The 21,361-nt window shown below is 40.2% G+C and overlaps 1 protein-coding gene across 1 annotated transcript in view; it reads left to right on the forward strand.

The window, feature by feature from the left end:
• The window catches only part of adgra1b (adhesion G protein-coupled receptor A1b), a gene marked incomplete at both ends in the record, with an annotated part of 190,841 nt that overhangs the window by 135,136 nt on the left and 34,344 nt on the right, over window positions 1–21,361 (forward strand). The window contains one exon of the mRNA XM_079248652.1: window positions 16,480–16,607. Coding sequence (XP_079104778.1) covers window positions 16,480–16,607 — 128 coding nt within the window. The remainder of the gene's footprint in view (window positions 1–16,479; window positions 16,608–21,361) is intronic.

Below are 21,361 nucleotides of genomic sequence, written 5' to 3' on the forward strand. Positions count from 1 at the left end.
AAATTATTAAAATGAAAGCAAAGCTGCTTGTCCTTTTCCATGCAATGGTAGCCATCTGACATGCATGATTCATCTCCAGCAACAGTGTTGGTACAAACTGTCTTCACCGAACGGTGGGAAAGAAAACCAGGAAGTTTTCACATCATAATATGGCATATGATTTGAAACCACCAATGCCCAATACCCCCTGCCTTTTTTTTTTTTTTTTTTATCACCAGCTGTTCCACAGTCAACAATGCAAACCCTCTTTGAACCCCAGGGACTGCTTGGTAGAAATGAGGGCATACTGTGTAAACAGCCTCTCTATCTCCATCTCTGTCTTTCTCTGTTCTGCCCTCTGTCCCTGTTTGGTTTGTGTCACTGGCATCCAATTGGTTTGAACTTAGTGAACAGTCTTTAACTCAACTGGACAGCACCTCATTTGCACAATGATGCGCTGTCCAGACAAACACAATAAGAGATTTTTTTCCCCCTATCCTCTGTAAAAGCCATTTGTTTCTATGGCTACACGATGTTTGGCAGGCTGGTTGTTTGCATGTCCACTTCTAAGTCAGCCAAGACAGCAGTTTCCGGAGTCCCCCCCCACCCCTCCACTGCTTCTTCGTTTAACTGCTGCCAAGCTATGATTAGCAAGTGTATCGCAGGTAAAATAGAAAAGGCCAGAGACTAGAGGTCACAGTCATGTTTGTGATAGATGTGAAAATGAAACTCTTGCAGGAAGTTGTTTCATGATCATGATGGTCTGTGGCATTCGACCTCCTGTTCTTATCCCTGCATGAATGCATTCTCTTCCACGTTGAAGCACACAGTCATGCCTTGCAGTTGCATCTGGGGTGTGAAGCTACTGCTGGCTTCAAAGCTTTTAATCAGGGAGCAGCTATTGATGAAATGTGGTCCCGTTTGCATTCCTGGGGGACAGATAAGGACAACAGAAAATGAGACTTGTTTAATTTGAATGGGGAATATTATGAAAGGTGACGATGATTACCTTTTGTCTAGGTTTGCTAAGACTCTTTAAGATTTTTAGTCATGCATTTTACAATTTAGATTTTTTTTTTTGTCATAATATGATTTAAAAAAAAAAAAAAAAAAAACAGGGAAAAAAAAGTGGCTTAAAGTGTTCCTAGCTTTTGTTTCAGTGGGGAAAGGGTACTTAACTGTTAAAGTAGTAGAGAAGATGGCCCTGAAGCCATTTGTTAGACAGGTGTGGGATGTTCCTTAGTTATAGTTTCATCAATTAAGCAAGAAGAAATTGGAGTTGGAGTTAATCCAAGTGTGGCATTTGCATTTGGAAGCTATATTCTCAGGAAAAAAAGAGCTCTCTGTTGGGTCTTGGTGTGCAAAATTGATGACAGCAGTGGATAATTGCAGGATCCTTTCAGTTATATTTTGAAAAAAAAGGCCCCTGCAATATCCAGTCAAGTGAAGAACAGCCTCCTGGAGGCAGGCACATCATTAACCAAGACAAACTTCACAAGAGCAGATAAAAAGGGTTCGCTACAAGGTGCAAACCATTCATAATCCTCAAAAACCAGATTAAGCTGCAATAAAGTTTGGAGACATCATCTATAAGACGCGTGAAGGCAGTGTGATAGTATGAGCATGCATGACATCTAATGGATCTGAGTTCTGATTGTTTAGTGATGGTATTACTGGAGACAGATGCAGCCACTTGATTCCAAAAGGGATCATAAAACACACTGGCTGCTCGGATTCTTCAAAATGCAGCAAAGCTGATTGGAAGGAGCATCACAGTACAGATGGTCAGTGACCCAAAATACACTAAGAAAGCAACAGGACTGTTTAAGCGGAGATAATATTGAATAGTCAGCAGTTTTAAAATCTGTTCTGAAACTGCTGCAAAGGCAGAAAGATCCACAAACTAACAATTAAATATAGGCAGCACTTCACCAGGAGAAGGTCCAGAAAATGTATGATAGTGGGACAAAGACTAACGGGACAATACAGACAAGGAAAGGTCCTCGATATTAGGAATGAGCAGATTGTTTCAACTAAAGTAGTACTCTGATGTGAAGCAAATACTAAATCTGTAAAAGCGCGGACATTTACTCTTTACTGATTTTAACAAGAAACAAAACTTGTTTGGAACCAAATCCCAAATGTATCAGTGTTACTGCAGCATTGCTGACCATTTAAACTTTTCATAGTTGTCACATCTGGTAGTTTTAGGACTTTTACAGCCTCTTTATCAAAAATAAACAGTTTTAACAGACAAATACTATCAACCATAGGCAGCTGACAAGATGATTCTGTATGTGTGGTTGTTTTGATGTACAAGCATCATAGCAGAGGATAACACACTGTGTTCGCTCGCACTTGAGTGTCTCGAGTTTATTTAGGTAAAAGTCTGTTTACATGAAATATTATTCTGAATCTGTCTATTGAGTTAGCACTTAGAGGACAGTAAGAGTCAATATTAAAAATCTAAACAGGCCCAGCTACCATTTAGCCTTGGATACAAGTTGTTTGGAGCTGGGATTTGTGAATTATCTGCACATATAATCTGATCATTATACAGCTGTAACATCAATTATTTTACATAAGGATGTTTTTTCTATAGCTACATGGAGCCGCTGAGGAGTTTATTTCACACTCAGCTTTGCTAGTTGTTCAGAATTTTCCTGCCCACCTCCATCATTTTGCAATCAGGAGTCATCACCTGTTACATCACCTCCTGCTGATAAGTAGGGACAGACATTTCCACAGACAGAGCAATTCAATCATGCTTTTCTGCCCTCTGATAGAACACACTAAGAAGTACTGAAAGCCAAACATTAACTGCTTGAAGCAACCTTAAAGGACAAAGTTGGTGACATTCAGTACTTCCATTTTGCTTTTAAATTGAAATTTATCTTTCATCTCAAAAATTTCATCCTTCATCGCCAATACAGTAACATTATTTCACAGCTGATGACAAAGGTTAGAGTACAAAGTTAGATATAGATTCATGTATAACCTAGTATCATTATGCAAATGCAGAAAGTGCAACAGTTGGTCTCCTGCAAGGCTGTTTCCAAGGCATCTGCTGTTTTTGGTTCAACACAATGAACAAAGCACAGACAATCACTGAATGTCAATCAGAGGCTGCAGCGACGCAGTGACACACGTTTAATGTCAATGTATCTGTCCTCAGCTGTATGCAGGGTGTATGAGTGAGGTGAAAGAAAAGCTTTAGCACCAAATAAAGCAGCAATAAGGACCTTACGAATGACTTATTTATGTGTTTTCCTCTCACAATCAGTGGATATTAGTTTTGTGCTCATTTAAACACTCGCTCTCTGAGGAGAGTTAGATACTTTTATTTACACTATTCTCTCAATGCACACGTATATTTGTCATGTAACATGAATTAGAGAGACAAATTTTCCAAAACACCAAGAATTTGCTGTGTGCCGCTTCATCTGAATGAACCTCCCTCCTGCATGCAACTCTCCTCCCACCTGTACGGCATGTGCTCCATGCTTGGCAGATGTGCAAAGCCAATTTCAAGATCAGCACTTGGATCCCTGCCTGCTCTGGTTGTTTTGCATTACAACAAACACATACGGTCCAGCAGATGACTTTACAGTCTCAAAAGCAGAAGAAAAGCAGCAGGTAAAGCTCCTCAAACACTGTCAGACTCCTGAAAAAAGAAGCATTTAATGACATCTAATGAAAGTATCCAATGAAATGACTCCAATCAAATAAGTCTGGGACTGTTCCAGCACCATTCCAGGATCCCAGCTTGGCAGGCTCAGTGGGTAATTAGGAAAAGTGTCAGGATAGTTTAAACAGAGATTAAGCTTTTCTGTGTTGCAGCAGAGGAACACAGTGTGGGGTTCTTCTAAAAAGGAAAACATTTCCAGTTGAGTTGATGCGCTGTGGGTTTTCAGACGGGAACATGTGTGGAAGATTATATGACTCGTAAAGCCGTGGACAGCTCCTTTTGTATTGCTGCGTCTCAACCTCAAGTCTCAGTCAAAAACCTCTCTCTGAAAACCCATTTCTAGTGGGTGAGCGATGCACTCTGGTATCAGAGGTGAAAGCTAATCTGGATGCTGAAATTCCCTCCTCATTCACTGTCCTGACCCTTTGCCTTTGCCTTTCAAATGGCCCTAACAAGATGCAAACATGTAAATTGCCAGCAGCAGAGATGGAGCATTCACTTAGGTCTAAATGGTACAGATAGCACAACTGTCAGATGGCAAAATGGAACTGGGCTGAGCTCACCACAAGCAATCTTTAATCAGAAATGGGAGAAAATTGCATTGCAGTAGTGGGATACAAGGAGAGGAGAAAGAAACTGTGGGAGAGATAGTCAGACATACAGTACCTTTCCTGGCTGAAAGGCTAATGATTTACCTATTTGTCCTTCTCCCTCTATCTGTCTCAGTGGTTTTTGTCCATATAATGCCATCATTCTTCATCTCCTCATTTCCCCCAGAACTGTTTTTCAATGTTGCCCCTGCTGCAAGCGGTTTCACTTTAGATACATCACATAATATATTCTTCATGCATTCGGCCTTTCCACAGCTGACTGCATTCATTCACCCCTTTCTTCTCTCACCACCCCCGTCTCATGGGCTAAACGCCACAACAGTTTGAGCATGGGGCATCAATAGTGTGGCAATAGTGGCTTTCACTTCCTGACAGCGGTGAGCAGCATCATGACAAGGCCGTTCATTTTCATGAGGCTTTTGTTTTCATTCCTTAGGGAGACGATGGCAAGACCCCCTTACCTGCAAATATGTGATTCATTCCATAAGAAGCCGCGGAAACATGGTAGTTTCTATGGCGATGGAGCCATCGAGCGCCCAGCGCTACATGGCTGTTTGTATGTTGAAAAGTGCAGTTAGAGGTTTGTAGAGATGGAGAAAGAGTGCTTAAAAATGGTGGCAAGCAACAGATATGTGTGTGTGTGTGTGTGTGTGTGTGTGTGTGAGAGAGAGAGATCTGTATATATGGAGAGGATATGAGAAGCTGAGAAGTCAAACAGGCAAACCTGAGACCTCCATAGACAGAGATCTGTGCATTTTATTTACATTGTGCTGCATGTAGAGATTCCCAGTGCATCTCTAAGTAACCGATGACAACCTGCAGAGCCTTGCCCTGCCCTCATCTCTCGTTAAGAGAGGAAAACACCATGTTTTTAGTCAGCGTGTGGACCTGGCATTGGAACGAGGTGCGTACTTGTGTAACGTCTGCTCCCACACTGTGTGCTCAGCAGCATGCCATCTCAGGGAGCCGAGAGCAGGGCGTGAGCAGTGTGTGCAAAAAGCGGCCGAGGTTACTGGCGTGCGTGTGTGTGTGTGTGTGTGTTGCTCTTCAGTGCGCTTTTGAATCGATGCCTGTGGCTCCGAGCGTGTGTGCAGGTACACATGTGAGCTAACGCAGCCCGCATCGGTTCAGTGTGCTGTAGTGTGTAGCGGCTAGAAGAGATGAGTCACCCTCGGAGACAACACCTACCTGCCCTCCTTCTCACTCACATTCACATCCAGCAGAATGAAAAGGGAGAAGGTTAGTCTCGTTGCATTCTCCCAGTTTCAGATTTTAAAGCAATCTTCACTTAGATTTATTTTTATTGATTCATGTTCTTGGATGATGTTTTTTTTTACTTTTTTCAGAAGGATGAAAGGGCAGGGTTGTGGCTCAAATCTAATGCTGAGAATGAAAGGTCTCCACATGATACGAATGTTACATTTGAATGGCTGCGGCTATTTTCCATTCAGCTTCGGTGTTTTTTCTGATTTTTTACTGTATTTATTTTATGTCATTGTAGCTGAATGCAGGTGTTAAAGGGCTCACATGTAAAGAGCAATATTGTCAAATCTTCCAGTTTTTATTTAACGGGATGTAAACACCACTCTAATTAAATAATTTTGATTAATGAAAATCCAGTTCCAGTTAAGTTATATAAATAGTCTTTGACTGTCACTAATCTTATTTTTACTCTTAAATGTCAAAAGTTTTACATTTGCATCAAAACACCTCTGGCTTTTGTTTATTTTATTTCTGTATATACTTATTCTATTTCTTATATTTATGTATTATTTTAGATAATCTCTTTATATTAATCTTGATTTATTGTTATACATATATTCCATATAAAATGGTACTTTATATCGTTCCAGTCTTTTTTTTGTTTTTGCTATTTTCTTTCTTCTGTTTTATGAAATTGTCTGTAAAGTTACGCAGTTAAATGTTTTACCATTTTTGATACTCTTATGTGTTTCTGCAGGTGGTTATTTAAAGTAGCACTCCCATAAATCTGACGTGTTTCGAACTGGTTTTCGTGGCACAGTGACCTTTATTATGTACAGTCCTGGAGCCTTTGTTGCCCTGCAGCGTCTTCAGGCTGACAAACCACACTCAGTGTTTCCTTTTCGTCTCTTCTCTGGGATGCTGCAACATCAGCATTTCACTTTACAGCACCATGTCACACACCAGCACACTGGTTGTTTTTAACGTGCACTATGGCTGATTCATCAAAGAAATTCAAGAAGGCATTATTAGAACAAAAAAAGGACACAGCATGAAATAAGACAAGAGTCAACATCTTACTGACTTTTACTGACTACAGAGAGCTCAGTGGAGAGCCAGGATGCAAGATGGATGCTGAACTAGACGATGTTTGAAGGCATTCTCAGGAAATCTGACAAAGTTCAAAGTGCTCCATTTGCTTCGTGCTTTACACAGAAAGAGTCCAGAAAGACAAGTTTATTTTTTTCTACCACCTAAAACGTGTTATATCAGTTGGAACAAACACTATACCACATGACTTCTGTATTAAACATTTTTAATACAGTTTTTTAAAAACCGTCAATGTAACTCATTGCATGCACTCATGACACCATACAACATATCCTGCTGCTGATCAGATGAATACATCAGGAATTTATTCATAGTTGTTGGATAGGTTATTCCTAAGTAGTACTTAAGATATAAAAAGGGTTTTAGCTTTGGACACTCTTCAACATGAATATCTTTAACTTTCTATGCTCCCACTCATTCTAAGACCAACTAGTTATCACCTGTTAACCAAAAAATCCTTGGAGAGAACATGCAGAAAGCCTTTCCACATATGAACCAGGATCCTTCTTGTTTGGAGTTGACAGTGCTAACCACCACAAAACCATGCTGCCCAACAACAATATGTTAATGTATGTGTGAAATGGAAGGATCCCCATACACGGGGAGCCATGACTTCATCATCAGTCTTGGATCAAATGCAGAAACACTGAGAGGACACTGAGACACCCAATCATCAGGGAGAACTGAGTGATCCGGAATGATCTTCTTCCACACTGAGATCAGTGTGTCTCATTGGGTGCTTAATGAAGCACAAATAAAAAAAGATGTTTTCTTTCCTTTTTAAATAAGTTTTAAAACAACTCTTTGAGACTTGAACCTTAAATACTTTTAGTGTAAGTGCCATAAGATTTTTATTTATTTATTTGTTTGTTCATTTATTTTTTTTGCTACACCCCCTTTTTTTTGCAGTTTCCACACAGTACCACAAACCTGCTTAGAGTAAATATCCAGTATGAACTTCTTTTACATATACATGAACCAATTTATAGATGCTTGAAGTGGTTTACAGGACTTAAAATAAAAGATTGATCTCTATTATGAGTGAAGATGTCTCTGAGAAAGATTGCTGATGTTTTTAATAGAAGGAGAGCAAAACTGGGTGTCATGATGAGGGAATCTTTAGTGGATGGAAGGGGAAAAAAGTGCACAAGAGGAAATAGAGATTATAGTCATTCCATTGTCTGCACATTTTTTCCACATTTGTTCTCATTGATTCCTTCTGTATTTAGCAGACAGTACTATACCTGTCTCTTTGTTCTGAATGGTGGGGGGGGGGGGCTTGTTCTCTGTTTGCAAGGTTGACCACTGCACAAAGCTCATCTATTTGATTGTCATGTTTTAAATATCAGCACAAAACAGTGATTAAAACAACTTCTCTATAGGAATTTATATAGCCTTAAGCTAAATCCAACACTTCTGATCTGTGGCTCCAGAGGAATTAATGCTAATGAAACACTGCCCCCCCCCCCGATGTTTGAAGAGATAAATACAGCCCGACTGATACGTTTCTGAATCAAATTACAGTGCTCATCCATCAGGGCTTTATCTTTTATTCTGAGCTTGAGTTTCTCATCAGCTCATAATGCTTGTTGATTTGATGGATGTATACTTGATTGCACGTGATTTGATTATCCATTTGGGCCTTGTTTACCTCGGCTGCTCTAAATCGCCGGTTAAGGTGCTGATTATCTGCACAGCTGTATCTCAAAAGTACGGGCGAAGTGTCAGTCACAAGGTACAGCTGAAGCAGTGGTGCGTGACCATTATTTCTTTTTTTTGTACTTGTTTTTTGCTTTTTTTTTATTATTATAAACTGTCGTAATATCTGGACATTATTCTGTCCCAGTGCCATTCTGTCTCCCTTCGTAAGCCAGTATGTATGGACAAGCCAGAGTAGGTTTGATTTGCGCGTTCACTTTAGTCCTGTTCCAGCGTTGCCACGGCCACTCAAGGATGATAAAATACACTGCTGGATGGGAGCTCTGAGCCGAGAGCCTGCAGGCTGTTCACTAGAGGATTTTAATTTTGTTTTTTCTCCCACTCTCTTCCCCTCCACTCTTTCCCACACTGTTTGTGCATTCTTGCGTGCCCCGGTGTGATTACAGCAAGTAAAAGAGAACATTTTCAAGGATATATCTATCACAGCCTGGCAAGCTGATTCTGGAGTTGAAACAGCATCAATTAAAAACAGAATCCATTATATTTGCAAGAATCTTGGGGATTACCTGCTTGTAGGTTTTGCAAGTTACACACTTTATCATTATGATCAATCACCACGATATAAAGAGACTTTGTTTGTAAGTGCTCACTGATGGCCGTTGTGCTTGTCCCATTTTATTTGCTCGCCCAGTTCATGTGTGAGATTATGGATCCAGTATAATTGATGTTAGTAATCTGATTTTGGCATAGGGACAGAGTATCCTGGATTAAAGTTGTAACTACAACACAAACAGGGGATCAGGGGCCGGTTTAGCTGCAAAAGCTTGAGGACAATGGAGGCATGTTTAGACGTAACATGCCAGCGCTAATCCAGAATAGGCTAAGCTAAACTGCCCTGTGTGCTAATGTAGTTGCCTGGCTGTAATGAATTGCAGTGTAAGAGAAGCAGACACATTACCCTGTCACTCACACACTGTAATAAAGTGGCCAAAGTGCTGGGATGCAATATGATAGCTATAATGGTAATAACTGGAGTGGAGGTGATACATTTGAAGCTGGCTGCCGCTGTGTGCCGAGCTGACAATCTGCTTGTGGTTTCTGCAAGGAAGAACAGAGCAGAGAGGAGATGTTCAGAGCACGCTGCAGGCTACGCCAATACTCTATCAGTCATCATGACAGCCAGGTCAACAAGGGAAATGCAACTTCACAGGATGTATCTGTTCCACAGCACAGACAAATCTATACATATCTCCAGTATAGTCCATGTAAAACACAAGACACGTGTACAGAAAGGTGAACAGAGCTCGCAAACATTCATACGTGTGCACATTTATTTGATTCAAACCTTTTTTCTGTGAGTGTGTTTCTGCAGTTTGCCACACACCACACCGCAAGCAAAAGCATTGTTTCTAAGAGCCAGAAGAGCAAGCTGTTGTCTGCCTCAACGTTTACCTCTGGGCTGATCCATCTGCTGAAAGAGACAGCCTCCCTCCATCCCTCTTCCTTTGTCTGCACCATTTTATCTCCTGCAGCTCTTCCTGCTGTGAGGTCGTTTTCAACATATATCTGTCCAGGAGAAGGTTCTGCTGAGGATGCATGTTCTGTTTCAGCTTTGCCCTTTTACACTTTCATACTGCTGCACGCTGCTCTGTAAAATGGCAGGACTGCTGGACTCTGAGGACTGTTCAAGGGTCCATTGTTCCTCATCTGTAGCTTTTGAAGAAGGGATTGTATTCAATGTCTCTCTGGGTCTATTTTAAACATTTTGCACTCAGTTCTAGTTACATTTTGCTGTGTTGTCAAATGATGATTATTATGAAAGTTTTTAAGGTGACGACAGTGCGCCAAACTAAAGGAGAAGTTTAAAGGATATTGCCATTTTGTGAAGTTGTATGCAAATTAACTTTTGGCCACTTTATCCTCCATTTTTCCTAGGTTTAGAAAAAAAAGCAAAAATGCAATTGGTCATCTCTACAGCTGGTACATGTTTGGTCTATTCCAGATAACTATAGAAACATGGCTGACAGAATAAAGGAATATTAACTGCATGTTTTTTTGTATGCATAAATATTTAATCTTTTCAATTTTTTCTTTAAGTTCTCTATTATATATCTTCATGTTTTAGGGAAATGACAAATAAAAAAGAAATTGTGTTGTATGTGTAAGTACTTACATATTCATCCCCATGTGACACTTCCATGATGTCAGGTCTTGTCCACTCGTATCAGGGTATCTCACAAAATGAAGAGATTTCCCTCCCCGTGTCTTCATGACTGGCATTTGCACGAGAACAACAGACATGGGAGATTCACCATTTCCACTTTGTGCTCCGTCTGGATGAGAGCAGCTTCACGCAGCACACATGTGGTGTGTGGGAGAAAGTCTGGAGACGCCGTGGAGAACTTCCTGCTGCCTGCAACATCTTTCAGCATGACTGGGTTGGTAGGGGGTTCGTGATGGTCTTAGGAGGCAAATTCTAGGAGGGCCCAATGTCTGTGCTAGAAAGAAGTATCCAGACGGCCAGTACCGTACTGGGATCAGAACCTCAGTCCCATTGTCAGACTATATTCTACTGCAGTGGAACCTGGGTTCATTCTGATGCCTGACAGCGCTCAGCCCGGTGTATCAGCAGTTCCTGTGTGACAAAAGCTTTGCTGCTACAGACTGACCTGCCTGTTCACCAGACCTGAATCCAGTCCAGCATCATGTCTCGTTCCATCCACCGCCACCACGTCACACCACAAACTGTCCTGACCGATGTCCTGATGCACTCTGCTGAACCGCACTGAGGAATTTCCACAGAAGTTGGGCCAACCTGTGCTTTCCTCTTTTATTCTAAGTATGATAATGAATCCAGATCTTTAACAACTCGCACACACACTGTAGTTACACACACTGGAAATTTCATTTCTTTTATTGGGGTCACACACAAATGCACATTTTCATTTACTTTTCTGTTTTTGTATGTGTTTTTTTCCACACACCCAATTAAGCATTTGCTCTATTATAAAAAAGACAACTTTTTATTTTTCATTTCAGCAGATAATTTATTCATATTGTTTATTCTGGGTCACCAAAAAAAAAAAAGAAAAAAGTCACAGGAGTTAAATTAGCAGATAGTCATTAAGTACTCAAAACATTGCTTTAGTTCTGTTTTTTGTGAACAAAATCCATTCAGAATGAAAAAAGTGATCCAAATCTTAAACAATGTGGACCTCCTAAACTTATTCTGATGACATTTTAAAATAAAATTCATTTCTAATACCTCCTGCATCAGAAACTTTGCATATCAGCCAATAGAGTTAGACGTTGAGAAGAACTGTCCTGGTTTCATCACCTTGTATAACACCTGATTTTACGCTCCTTTGGGAACAGCGTAGCCGAGATGGAGATGGTGTTCTGTCTTCATTTGGAAAGGATCAGCTCTGCTCTTATCAAAGCTTTTAGGCTTTTAATCACTTTTCTTTTAGCATGATAATAATTCTAAAAGTTTTTTTTTTTTTTTTTTTTAATTATCTATCAGTGAAACTTAAAGAGAGTAAGCCTAAGAGAGTACTAAGACTACTAAGAGAGTAAGCCATCACGTATGCTTAAATTGGCAGAATTTTGACTGATTTTAATGGACAAAACCATGTCAGAGGGAAGGTAGCTGCCATCTTTAATAAATAATTCTCCTGTTGCAATTTCTAACTGATCTGTAGCTTTTAAAAATATGTTTTATGTTGGTCAGTGGCACTACAGCACACTGTCAGTGTTTCCTTTTTTACTGTCAGTAATACACTTCTAACAAGATGCTTTTTTTAGAAAATCAGTTTAACACACAGCGAAAGGAGGCTGAGCTGTATTTGTTGCTCCCAGAAACAGTTTAAGACTCATGAGGTGAGACATTGACATTCTCAACCAGCACTGTAAGCCTTGTGATGATAAAAATGTGTCCCATGAGTCTGCTTGACTCGCTCCCCCCTCACACCTAAAGCCATTTAACCAGAGCTGCCGTCACTCACTGCATTATGCTTTGCATCACGTTCTTACTTCTGGATGTTTGTTTTATCCAGTGCAGTGACTGATTTCCAGTGAAAGCTCTTCTTCTTTACACTTTACTGTAGTCTGTATCTGTGTGGGGTTATATTTTATGGTGAAAAGTCCTGTGAAATATCATTTGTTATTCAAGTGTATAGAGTAAATGTTCATACTGCTGTGAATGCTAGAATATAGAAGGATATCTGATTCAACAGATCATGATATTTTAAGCAACACAAATCTATTTATCTCTAATTAAAATCTGTTTCCGTTGTTCTGCCATGACTTCACTCTGAGAAAGAGAATCCTACTAAATAATTCCCTGTAAATCAGTTGCTACTAAGTTATTTAAAGCTGCTTATCATTTGAATGTGTTCAGCTTATTGTGTTTTTACCCAGAAGGATTAATTCTTCTGTTCTCTCCTTCGTGCTTATTTCCTTCTAAGTGTCAGCATCCTCACATTGATTGTTTCTGTCACTGCTTAGTTAAAATTAGACCTTTCAAATTTTTGTCCGAGCTGTGAAGTCATGTATTTTTTTTTATTTGTTTTTGTAGTTTTTAGAAATGGTGACCATGTTGCTTAACCTTCCACCACTTAAGCAACAGTAATTTCTCCAAGAATAAAATTACTCCAGTTAGTGTTTTAATATTAGTGATTGACCAGATGGTTGTCTCTGCAATGCAAATACTCAACCATAATCCAAGAAGGATTAGCTTTCTCTGTGACCATCAGATCATTGTACTGATGCCGGCTGCTTTATTGTCTTTAAGCTTTATGTTTTGGTTTTCATACTCCCTATTCACATGGCTCCAACAGGTGGACGTAGCTATTTCTCATTCTCACCTGTCTACCACACTTGCACACCAAGCTCGGCGGTTTGATTCCTGGCTTCTTCCTCGTATCCTTCGGCAGCATGCTCAACATTTTTCCTCTAATGTATAAATCGGTTTAAGGATGACAGAGAAAATGCTCTATACTTTTTTAAAAGCCATATACTAAGAGGTATTTTATGAATGTGTGTGTCAGTGAATGAGGCCTTGAGTGTAAAGGTCCTTTAGTGTTCAACAAGACTAGAAATCTTCTTCTCAAGTGCAGTCAATTTACCGTTTTAGCGCCAAACAACAGATGGACCGAGTTCGCTCTAAGCTAGTGAGTGTTGTAAAGGATTTAGCAGCTGAAGAGATTTCTTTCTGATGGATCCAACAAAGGCTTCCCATAATAGCCAATGCACATTTTACAACCTGGAGGAAACTTTGTTGAAGCCTTTTGTGCTTTTCTCTCTGTATGTGTGGCTGATTTTCCTGTGAATCTGCCTACATTGCTTCATTTTCAAAAGGAAAAACCCCCATCAGTTTCCTAAAATGATCATGTTGGATTTCATTTGCCTCAAATATCCTTTCTTTTAGTTAGTTCGACAAACCTCGCCTTCATTTTGACAGTGGAAATGTCAACTTAGCAGACTGGAATAGCCAGTCCCATCTACCTGATCGCAGTAATAGCGGCTTCATTATTGGACCTTGTTTCAAATATTTTTTTTTCACAAAATGAGCTGCAAAATCCTGAAAGGTGATTATTTAATCTTAATATCTTAACAGTTTTAGCTTCTGTTTCTGACCTCTGATGCTGTGTGTATGTCTGGATTAGTCAAAACTCTTTACTACCATGTAGCTGTAATGATGGAGAATCTGTGTAACAGTTTCAGCCAAAAAACACACATTGTCATTTTGAGACTTGAGGCTCCTTGTGTGAATGCAGTTTTACCTTACGCCTGGCTTCCTCCAGCGATGCTCCTGGTACGTCTATGTTTGCTTTGTGATAACTGCCAGGTTATGTTTTTTCTCTCACCATTATCCCCCTGTATCCCACTGTTTCAGAAACACCCAGCAGCCTTTCTCCGACTTGTCTGCTCTGACATGATCACCCCCGGAGTTCACGAGTAACCTAATATTCTTGTCAGGCTTCTCTGTATGAATGGAGGCCATTTCTAAATCTGTGCTGAAAACTGTGACTGAATCTATATGGAGATCAGTTCAATTTTAAAACCACATCAGTGTCGATGTAGCCGGGATGGTTGTGTGTTTGTCCACACCAGTAAGTCAAATCATTCTAATAATTTTCTGAAGCATATAACTTTGATGTTTTGGTACAAACTGATCCAGACCAGCTCAGACATGAAATTCTGGACTTCATTCAAATGCCACTGTCAATACCTTTTATAGAAGCTACACTGCAGCAAAAAAAAAAAAAAAGAAAATTAAGGATCTATATTCAGTAAAAATCTAATTTGTGCCACTTGCAGTTAGTTAGATTATGTTCATTTTTTTCATTTTCATGTTCTTTTAAATATTACCTAAAGGGGTGCTATTATGGTATTTGGAGTTTTCTGAACTTTCTACAGTGTTACAGTGTTGAATCCTCATCAGACATGTGAACGGCACTGTTTTTTTATCACTTAAACGCATGTTTGAGTTTGAGTTCCAGCACGCTCTCCATTCGGTTTCCATGGCAACGAAAAACACGTCGTTTTAGAGAGTTTTTTTCTACTTGGAAATCCTTGTGACGTCCCAGGGGATAAGGTTCGGTGATTGGTTACCTTCTCCTGGTTAACAAGGGCATGTACAAATACATCAGGCGGGTGGAAAACGTCGGATAAAGTTCTTTCCAACGATGGCTGGTGAGTTTACCAAAGAGAGACATCCTGCTGCATTCGTTGCTGTGGGTTGCTGTTTTCCACTTTGTTTTCAGGGTCTGATTCAGGTTCCAACATGTAGGGCTGCATGCTATGTGTTGACATTGTGTTTTGTTTTTTATTGAGTTCATATGAGCCTAATCCTTCTGTTTATGAGATGTTACAATGACGGCGAAAGCAGGTGCGGTGTGCGCTCCCGATGTAGTGCAGTGGCAGCTGACCAATCAGTGGCGAGTTATATCTGGCAGGAGGCGGGGCTTAATGCGGAAGAGTCTCAATCCTCTCGTTTTGCCCACAGGTTGATCTGACAGCCTACGGAGAGGGTTGGTCTGAAGTAAATAAAGCGATTTGTGACAATAACTCAATCAATCCCAGCCCTTCTGGGCTCAGAAATAAAAATAAATTAGCCAGAAATGCACATAATAGTTCCACTTATAACCCACAGTGACATGCAGGTTAGGAGTCTCCTCCATGTTAAACTCAGTGTTAGCATTTGACTGTACCACACACATCCCTCCAGTGTCTCGTCTCCTGAACCATCTATTTAAGCCTGCACCGCTAGTTTACAACTGTGCCTCTAAATGCTCAGGTTCAGGTCATGACCCTTCAGGTCCAAACAGGCTCATCGGGCCTCAGATAAATCCAATGATGGGAAAATCCCACCAGGCTACTCTTTGAAACAATGATGGAGCCAGACAGCGTGTATGCGGATCTCTCTCGCAGACACAAACTCACACGGAGCTGGCGGGGTTATGGAGATAAGGTGCGCTTTATTTAGCAACGTCACATTGACAGAGCCTAAATCGTGGCATCACTGCCGGCTCTGCACCTGCCTGCACCACAGGGCAAGCTCAATCAAGCACACATGGAGGGAACCAACAGATTTTTGAATGTTTCTTTTGTTTTTTTTTGTTTTTTTAATCTTTGCATACAGCACTGTGATAAACTGAAGCATTAAAATGTTGAGCTTTATGTTGTGGTAGCGACAGTGCTGGCTGTGCTGCAGACACTGAGGAAATATCTCTTATAAACTACACAGCAAATCGACTGTGATGTTGGCCTAATGTTGGTAAAATTGAATTTGGTGGCAGAGAAAGCAAATTTTCAGTTTTTATTTGCTTCACTTTTCCTACTGACAGACTTGGAGGCTTACTCCCGCATTCACTCCGACTAACATCGTCAGCTAAATGCCCGAAATGCAAAATGTAAATGCCGGGGGAGGAATATTCACTCGACAGGGTTGTTACTCTTTCACGGTGATTCGGACAGCATTCCAACTCGAAGATATTTCATTTGTATTTTGTCTGAATATCTCATTGGTGCAGCATATTGTGGCTTTGCATATGGAGAGCTCATTATCTCTAACTTTTGGGCTGATTGTCAGGAAACGCTTTCACCAACACAGCCCACAGTTTTTCTTTGTTTTGGTTTTTTTTTTTTCCATTCTGCTTATTTTCTATGATCTTGTATTCATGATGACTTCTTTTGTCTGATCCTCTCTCTCTTTGTGTGTCTCAGGATCTGAAGAAGGTGCTGTCTTTCCCCCCGTACCCCGGGGAATTTTTGCACCCAGTCGTGTATGCCTGCACGGCGGTCATGTTGCTCTGCCTCTTCGCCTCCATCATCACATACATAGTGCACCACAGGTAAGAAATCACATATCGAACCCACTGAAGGAGCAATTTGGGCTTTAATCTTTTTTCTGCCTGGCACGCCTTCTTTTTAAAATAAGAGCCACTGAGTTCACCTGAGCTGCTGGACATGAAGGCAGAGGCTTATGTAATCTCTCAACTTTTCTTTTTTTTTTTTTCCCACCGTCATGGCTGCTTTGGACTGTCTTGTCACTGATCCTGAGCTGACTTGGTGTGATGCAGATGCTGGGGGCAGTTATAAAGCACTGCAACCTGTCTGACTAAGAGGATATAAAGTGCATACATATTTGTGTCTGTGTCAGTGCGTGTGTTTCAGGCAGTCACAACACAAATGTGCACTTCTGGTGGATTTCCAGTAAGTACGTAGTCTGAGGCCACTCCTTGTTTTCATTTTGGAGATGAGTGCAGAGAATGTAGCGTGTGGCTCTTGTGGTTTTTGCTCTGTGGCATCTGTCTGTTCGTCTTTGGTTCATCTGCTGTGGCTGCCATTATTAAAGCAGGAGGGAGCCTGACTGGCATATTGTTTCAGCACGCCAGTTCATCTTCTGTCGCATTTTATCTGTGGCATTAATGCGGCGTTATTATGATACTCTGCATCTGTTTTAATACAAAGTAACTGGTAATATTAAATGTCAGATTTTAAGGGAATATTGTTTTATCCAAAATAACAGAGTGACTTGATATTCCCACGCAGACATTTTTGGTTTATTTATGTTTTCTGTCATTAGTGTGACTCAAGTGCAAGCTTGATGAAAGAGGAAGCAGCACTTGCAGTTTGCATCAGTGTGTGACACCTGAGACAGAGACGGGGTGCGTCTCTTTGCAGTCAGACGGTGATGACAGCATCTGGAGCTCCAAGCAGCAGCATCTAGCACTGCGGTGTTGTTTAAAGGCAGAACCAAAAGGTTCAGAATTTGCTTTGCTCACCTCTCTTCATCCTGTAACATTAAACGTTTAACGATACTAATGAGGAAGAGATAAAATATCAGAAATAAAACTAAACCTTAAAAAAGTCACTCACCCGGGGTGTTTAACTGCAGTGTTGCAACAAAATGTTTCCAGTTAATAGACATAATACACAATGAATGAGCTCTTTTAATGTATTTTAATCTTCTGTCCAGTTTTTTTGTTTCCTTTTTCATTTTTTACAATTAGGATTAGGGATATCCAGGACTTTGCAGCATTGTTGTGATTGTTGCAACCAAAAATGTCTCAAATTTGTATGCAGCTTTTATGGAAAGTTACAGCAAAAGTTGCAGGTTCTTTTCTTTTTTATCTATTTTAATTGTTATATTACGTTACATTACATTATGTTATAAATTGTGTTTCGAATCCAATTTGAATTTCATTCATTAAATTTCTACCACTTATATGAGGTTGAGTTGCAGGGACACCAGCTTAAGCAGGAAAACCCAGACTTGCCTGTGCTTGGTCACGGTTTCCATGCAAGCTTGTTCGAAGGAACCCTAAGATGTTCCCAGGCAAGACACAAAGTCTCTCCAGTGTGTTCTGGGTCTTCCCAGCAGCCTCCTCCTGGTTGGACATGCTTGAAATACCTCATCAGATAAATAACAGATAAATGAACAGAAATTGTGCAAAAATTTTCCGATTCTCATCTGGATTTTATAGACTTCATCATCGTGATTTAAGTCCTCTGCACATTTCAGTCATTCTCTGGTAGTGCTTTGTGGTAGAAAAATCCCCATTTATGATCATCTTCCATCAAAATGTTGCATGTGCCAACAGCTTACCTCCACTTTCATGCAGATCGCTGGTAAAGTTTGTTGGAAATTATGTTAGACAACGCATACGACACGTTGCTCTTCTTTTTCTGTTGGACGAGCAGGCTTAGATTATGCGTGTTGTATTGCTGTCATCTCCAGTTCCATATCATCCAGATCACATTTCTTGTCGCCACACGTCGGAATCTTCAAATTCAGAAATACGGAAGTAAATTTGGTGACATATGTACTGCATATTGTCCTGCATGAAGTACACCGGTGTACGTTTTTAAATCTACTGGAGAAACCTGATTGAATCATCTCCCATGTCCAGCAGTTTGACGCAGTGTTTACATGCAGTGCTGAGGAATTCTGTTAAAACCAGTTTAACTAACAAAATCACTGGAAGAAGTGGGGGCAAACTGTATTCTACAGCCTGTGCTAAACCACAATTTCTAATCACCAGCAGACATCAGCCCCACGTTGTGGAGCAGAAAATAAGCTGTCAGCTGTCTTACAGACCTGTAGAAATGATCAATATGGTATTTTTTTTCTTGTAAGTTGTTTTCGTTTGACAAGTTTGAGAACCTTCAAGCCTTCAAGTGACACTTGCTGCTGATAAACGTGTGTTGCTGCAAAGAAAATTTGACTATTAACCAAAGCTATGTACAGGACTTGCAATGACAATTTGTTGTAGTATTTCCATCAATGCCAATGGAAGATAGAGCTTATAAATAAATACTGACGGCTTCTGCAGAACAATTTAACATAGAACTTAATACATGTTAAGCACTTTCTCATTATGTTTGCAGGTATAGCTACAGGGAGCCACACTGAGTTGGTCTCTGTGCACTGTGTGCTGGAACATACACTAGGACACATCTTTCATCTGGTTTATAATACTTTTGTGTGACAATGATCAGTTTTCTACCTTTAACTTAACTCCACACTGTATTCAGGTGATTTTTTTTTTCTTTTAGTAGGGACCAGCTTCTTCCAGACATGCTGTGCAGATCTGAGCCCTGCTGTCATCTGCAGCCATGGGCCGATTTCAAACTGAGCATTTCTTTCACAAAATTAAATCCAGATATTTTTAGACACTTGTAGCAAATGTGAAAAGCCAATCCAGTTCTAAGTCACGTCACAACACTGAAACAGCATTTTCTAAAGTTTTTAATGGCTTCTTTTTCACTGTTCACTCCGGGACCCCTGCTGTTTGAAGCTTTAGGACCTGCCTGCAGCCTTTATTATGACAGATCGTAATTCTGATGTCTAGACGGGCAGCGTGTCATTAGCAAAGGTTCAGTTTTGACTTGGTGTCAATTTAGCTGCATCTTTAGTGGATTTCCCATCTTCTCCCCTCTTATGTGCAGAGTAACCCAGGGGTCCAATTTGAAGTCCAATGTTTTTGCTTCCATATGTTGCCAAGGGGATCATTTTTAAGGAAACTGATATGTTGACAACTTCCTGGTCTGTTTTCTTATCAAATTAAATTTAGACATTTCCTGCAGTCCTTACTGAACTCTATAAGTTACCTTAAAACCTGGCTGAAGCAGAACTCAGTTTATGTAAAATTAAGTGTAAAGTAATTTGGTGGATTTACCTTTTTAGTGTGGTGTGATTAACTTTAGGGCTATTTTAGGTAAATGAAAGTGAAATTGTTCCAACTCAGAGTGATTACACAATTGAAACCTGAAAAGAACTGGAAAAGTTATTTATTTAATTATCATCTTCTACTGGACTCCTGTAACACATTATATATTGGTCTAGACTGGATTTGTCCTATTTGTGTCGTTTAACTGGTTTAAAAAGGTATGAGCATGAACTGGTTTGGGCATCATTTTCTTGCTTCCTGTCTTTTTCCAAAGTGATTTGAACATTTCATTGCTTACTTTTAAAGCTTTATTATTTTATTAGATCTTAACAGCCACATTCCTATAAAACCACCAGTCGACCATCCAGTTTTTATAAGATCCTGAAAGAACCAGATTAAAAGCAGAGTGTTTGCACTCTGCCCCTTACACTGTGCTGAATCTGTGAAAGAGTTTACCCTTACTCCACCCAGCCTGAGGACACATTCATATCATTGCTTAAGTTTCACTTCTTCTCCTTGGCTTTTGACTCGAGTAGTGCACAGAAAGAATGGTCATTTTCATTGTACTCTGCTGTTATCCATATATGAATAAACTTGACCTTGATCTCTTCCAAATTTACCACTGGGATTAATATCTACATCTTCAGGATTACAAATGATAAAACATCAGAATGACTGTTCACTGTTTATAGAAACAAAGCCAAACATGTGTCTTTTAGTTTTGCTGAGTAAGTCTTTGCCTCTTAAGCACAACAGATAATTGTTAAGATTAATTATAGCCCAAAAAACATGCTGACATGTTCAAATATCAAGCTTTTAGGTTCAGAATCTGCTGTTTACATTGCTAACGCATAACTTAAATACTCCAACCAGAATCAAATGAATACTCTTATCAGTACAAAGTCCTCTTTAGGACAAGAGAACATTAATTCTATTTGTAGGAAGAGAAAAAGGCCAATGGAGCTTTTTAGTCTCTGACATGGTTAGGGGGGGGTTTCTTTCAACAGTGCTCACATTAACTCTTACACCTCCTCAACACCTCCCGCCAGGCACTCCCAAGCACTAAAACACATCTCAGTTTAGTAACACTCCGGTTGTGTAGCCTCACTCCAGCTGACTGACGGTATCCGAGCTGTAAAGTACCGGGACGGAGTGTTACATGGGCGGAAAGCATGACAAGAAAGTCCAGCGATCGGCGCACAGTACAGTGTGTACACAAGCATGAATGAATGCATACAGCATGTGCTGCTGGTTCTTTCTCTGCCAACAAGATAATCCAAGACAGAATCCATGATTATGGGCGCCGTAGTAATGTATGATGTATGAGCCAAGAAAAATCCACAGTGGTTGGATATCGGTTCTTTGAACCCCAAATCCTTTGAAGCCAATTGACACAATTTGCATTAAATATCCTCACAGCCATGAGTCAGTGA

Source organism: Telmatherina bonti (genome assembly GCF_933228915.1).
Source record: "Telmatherina bonti genome assembly, chromosome: 11".
Taxonomy (NCBI): Eukaryota; Metazoa; Chordata; class Actinopteri; order Atheriniformes; family Telmatherinidae; genus Telmatherina; species Telmatherina bonti.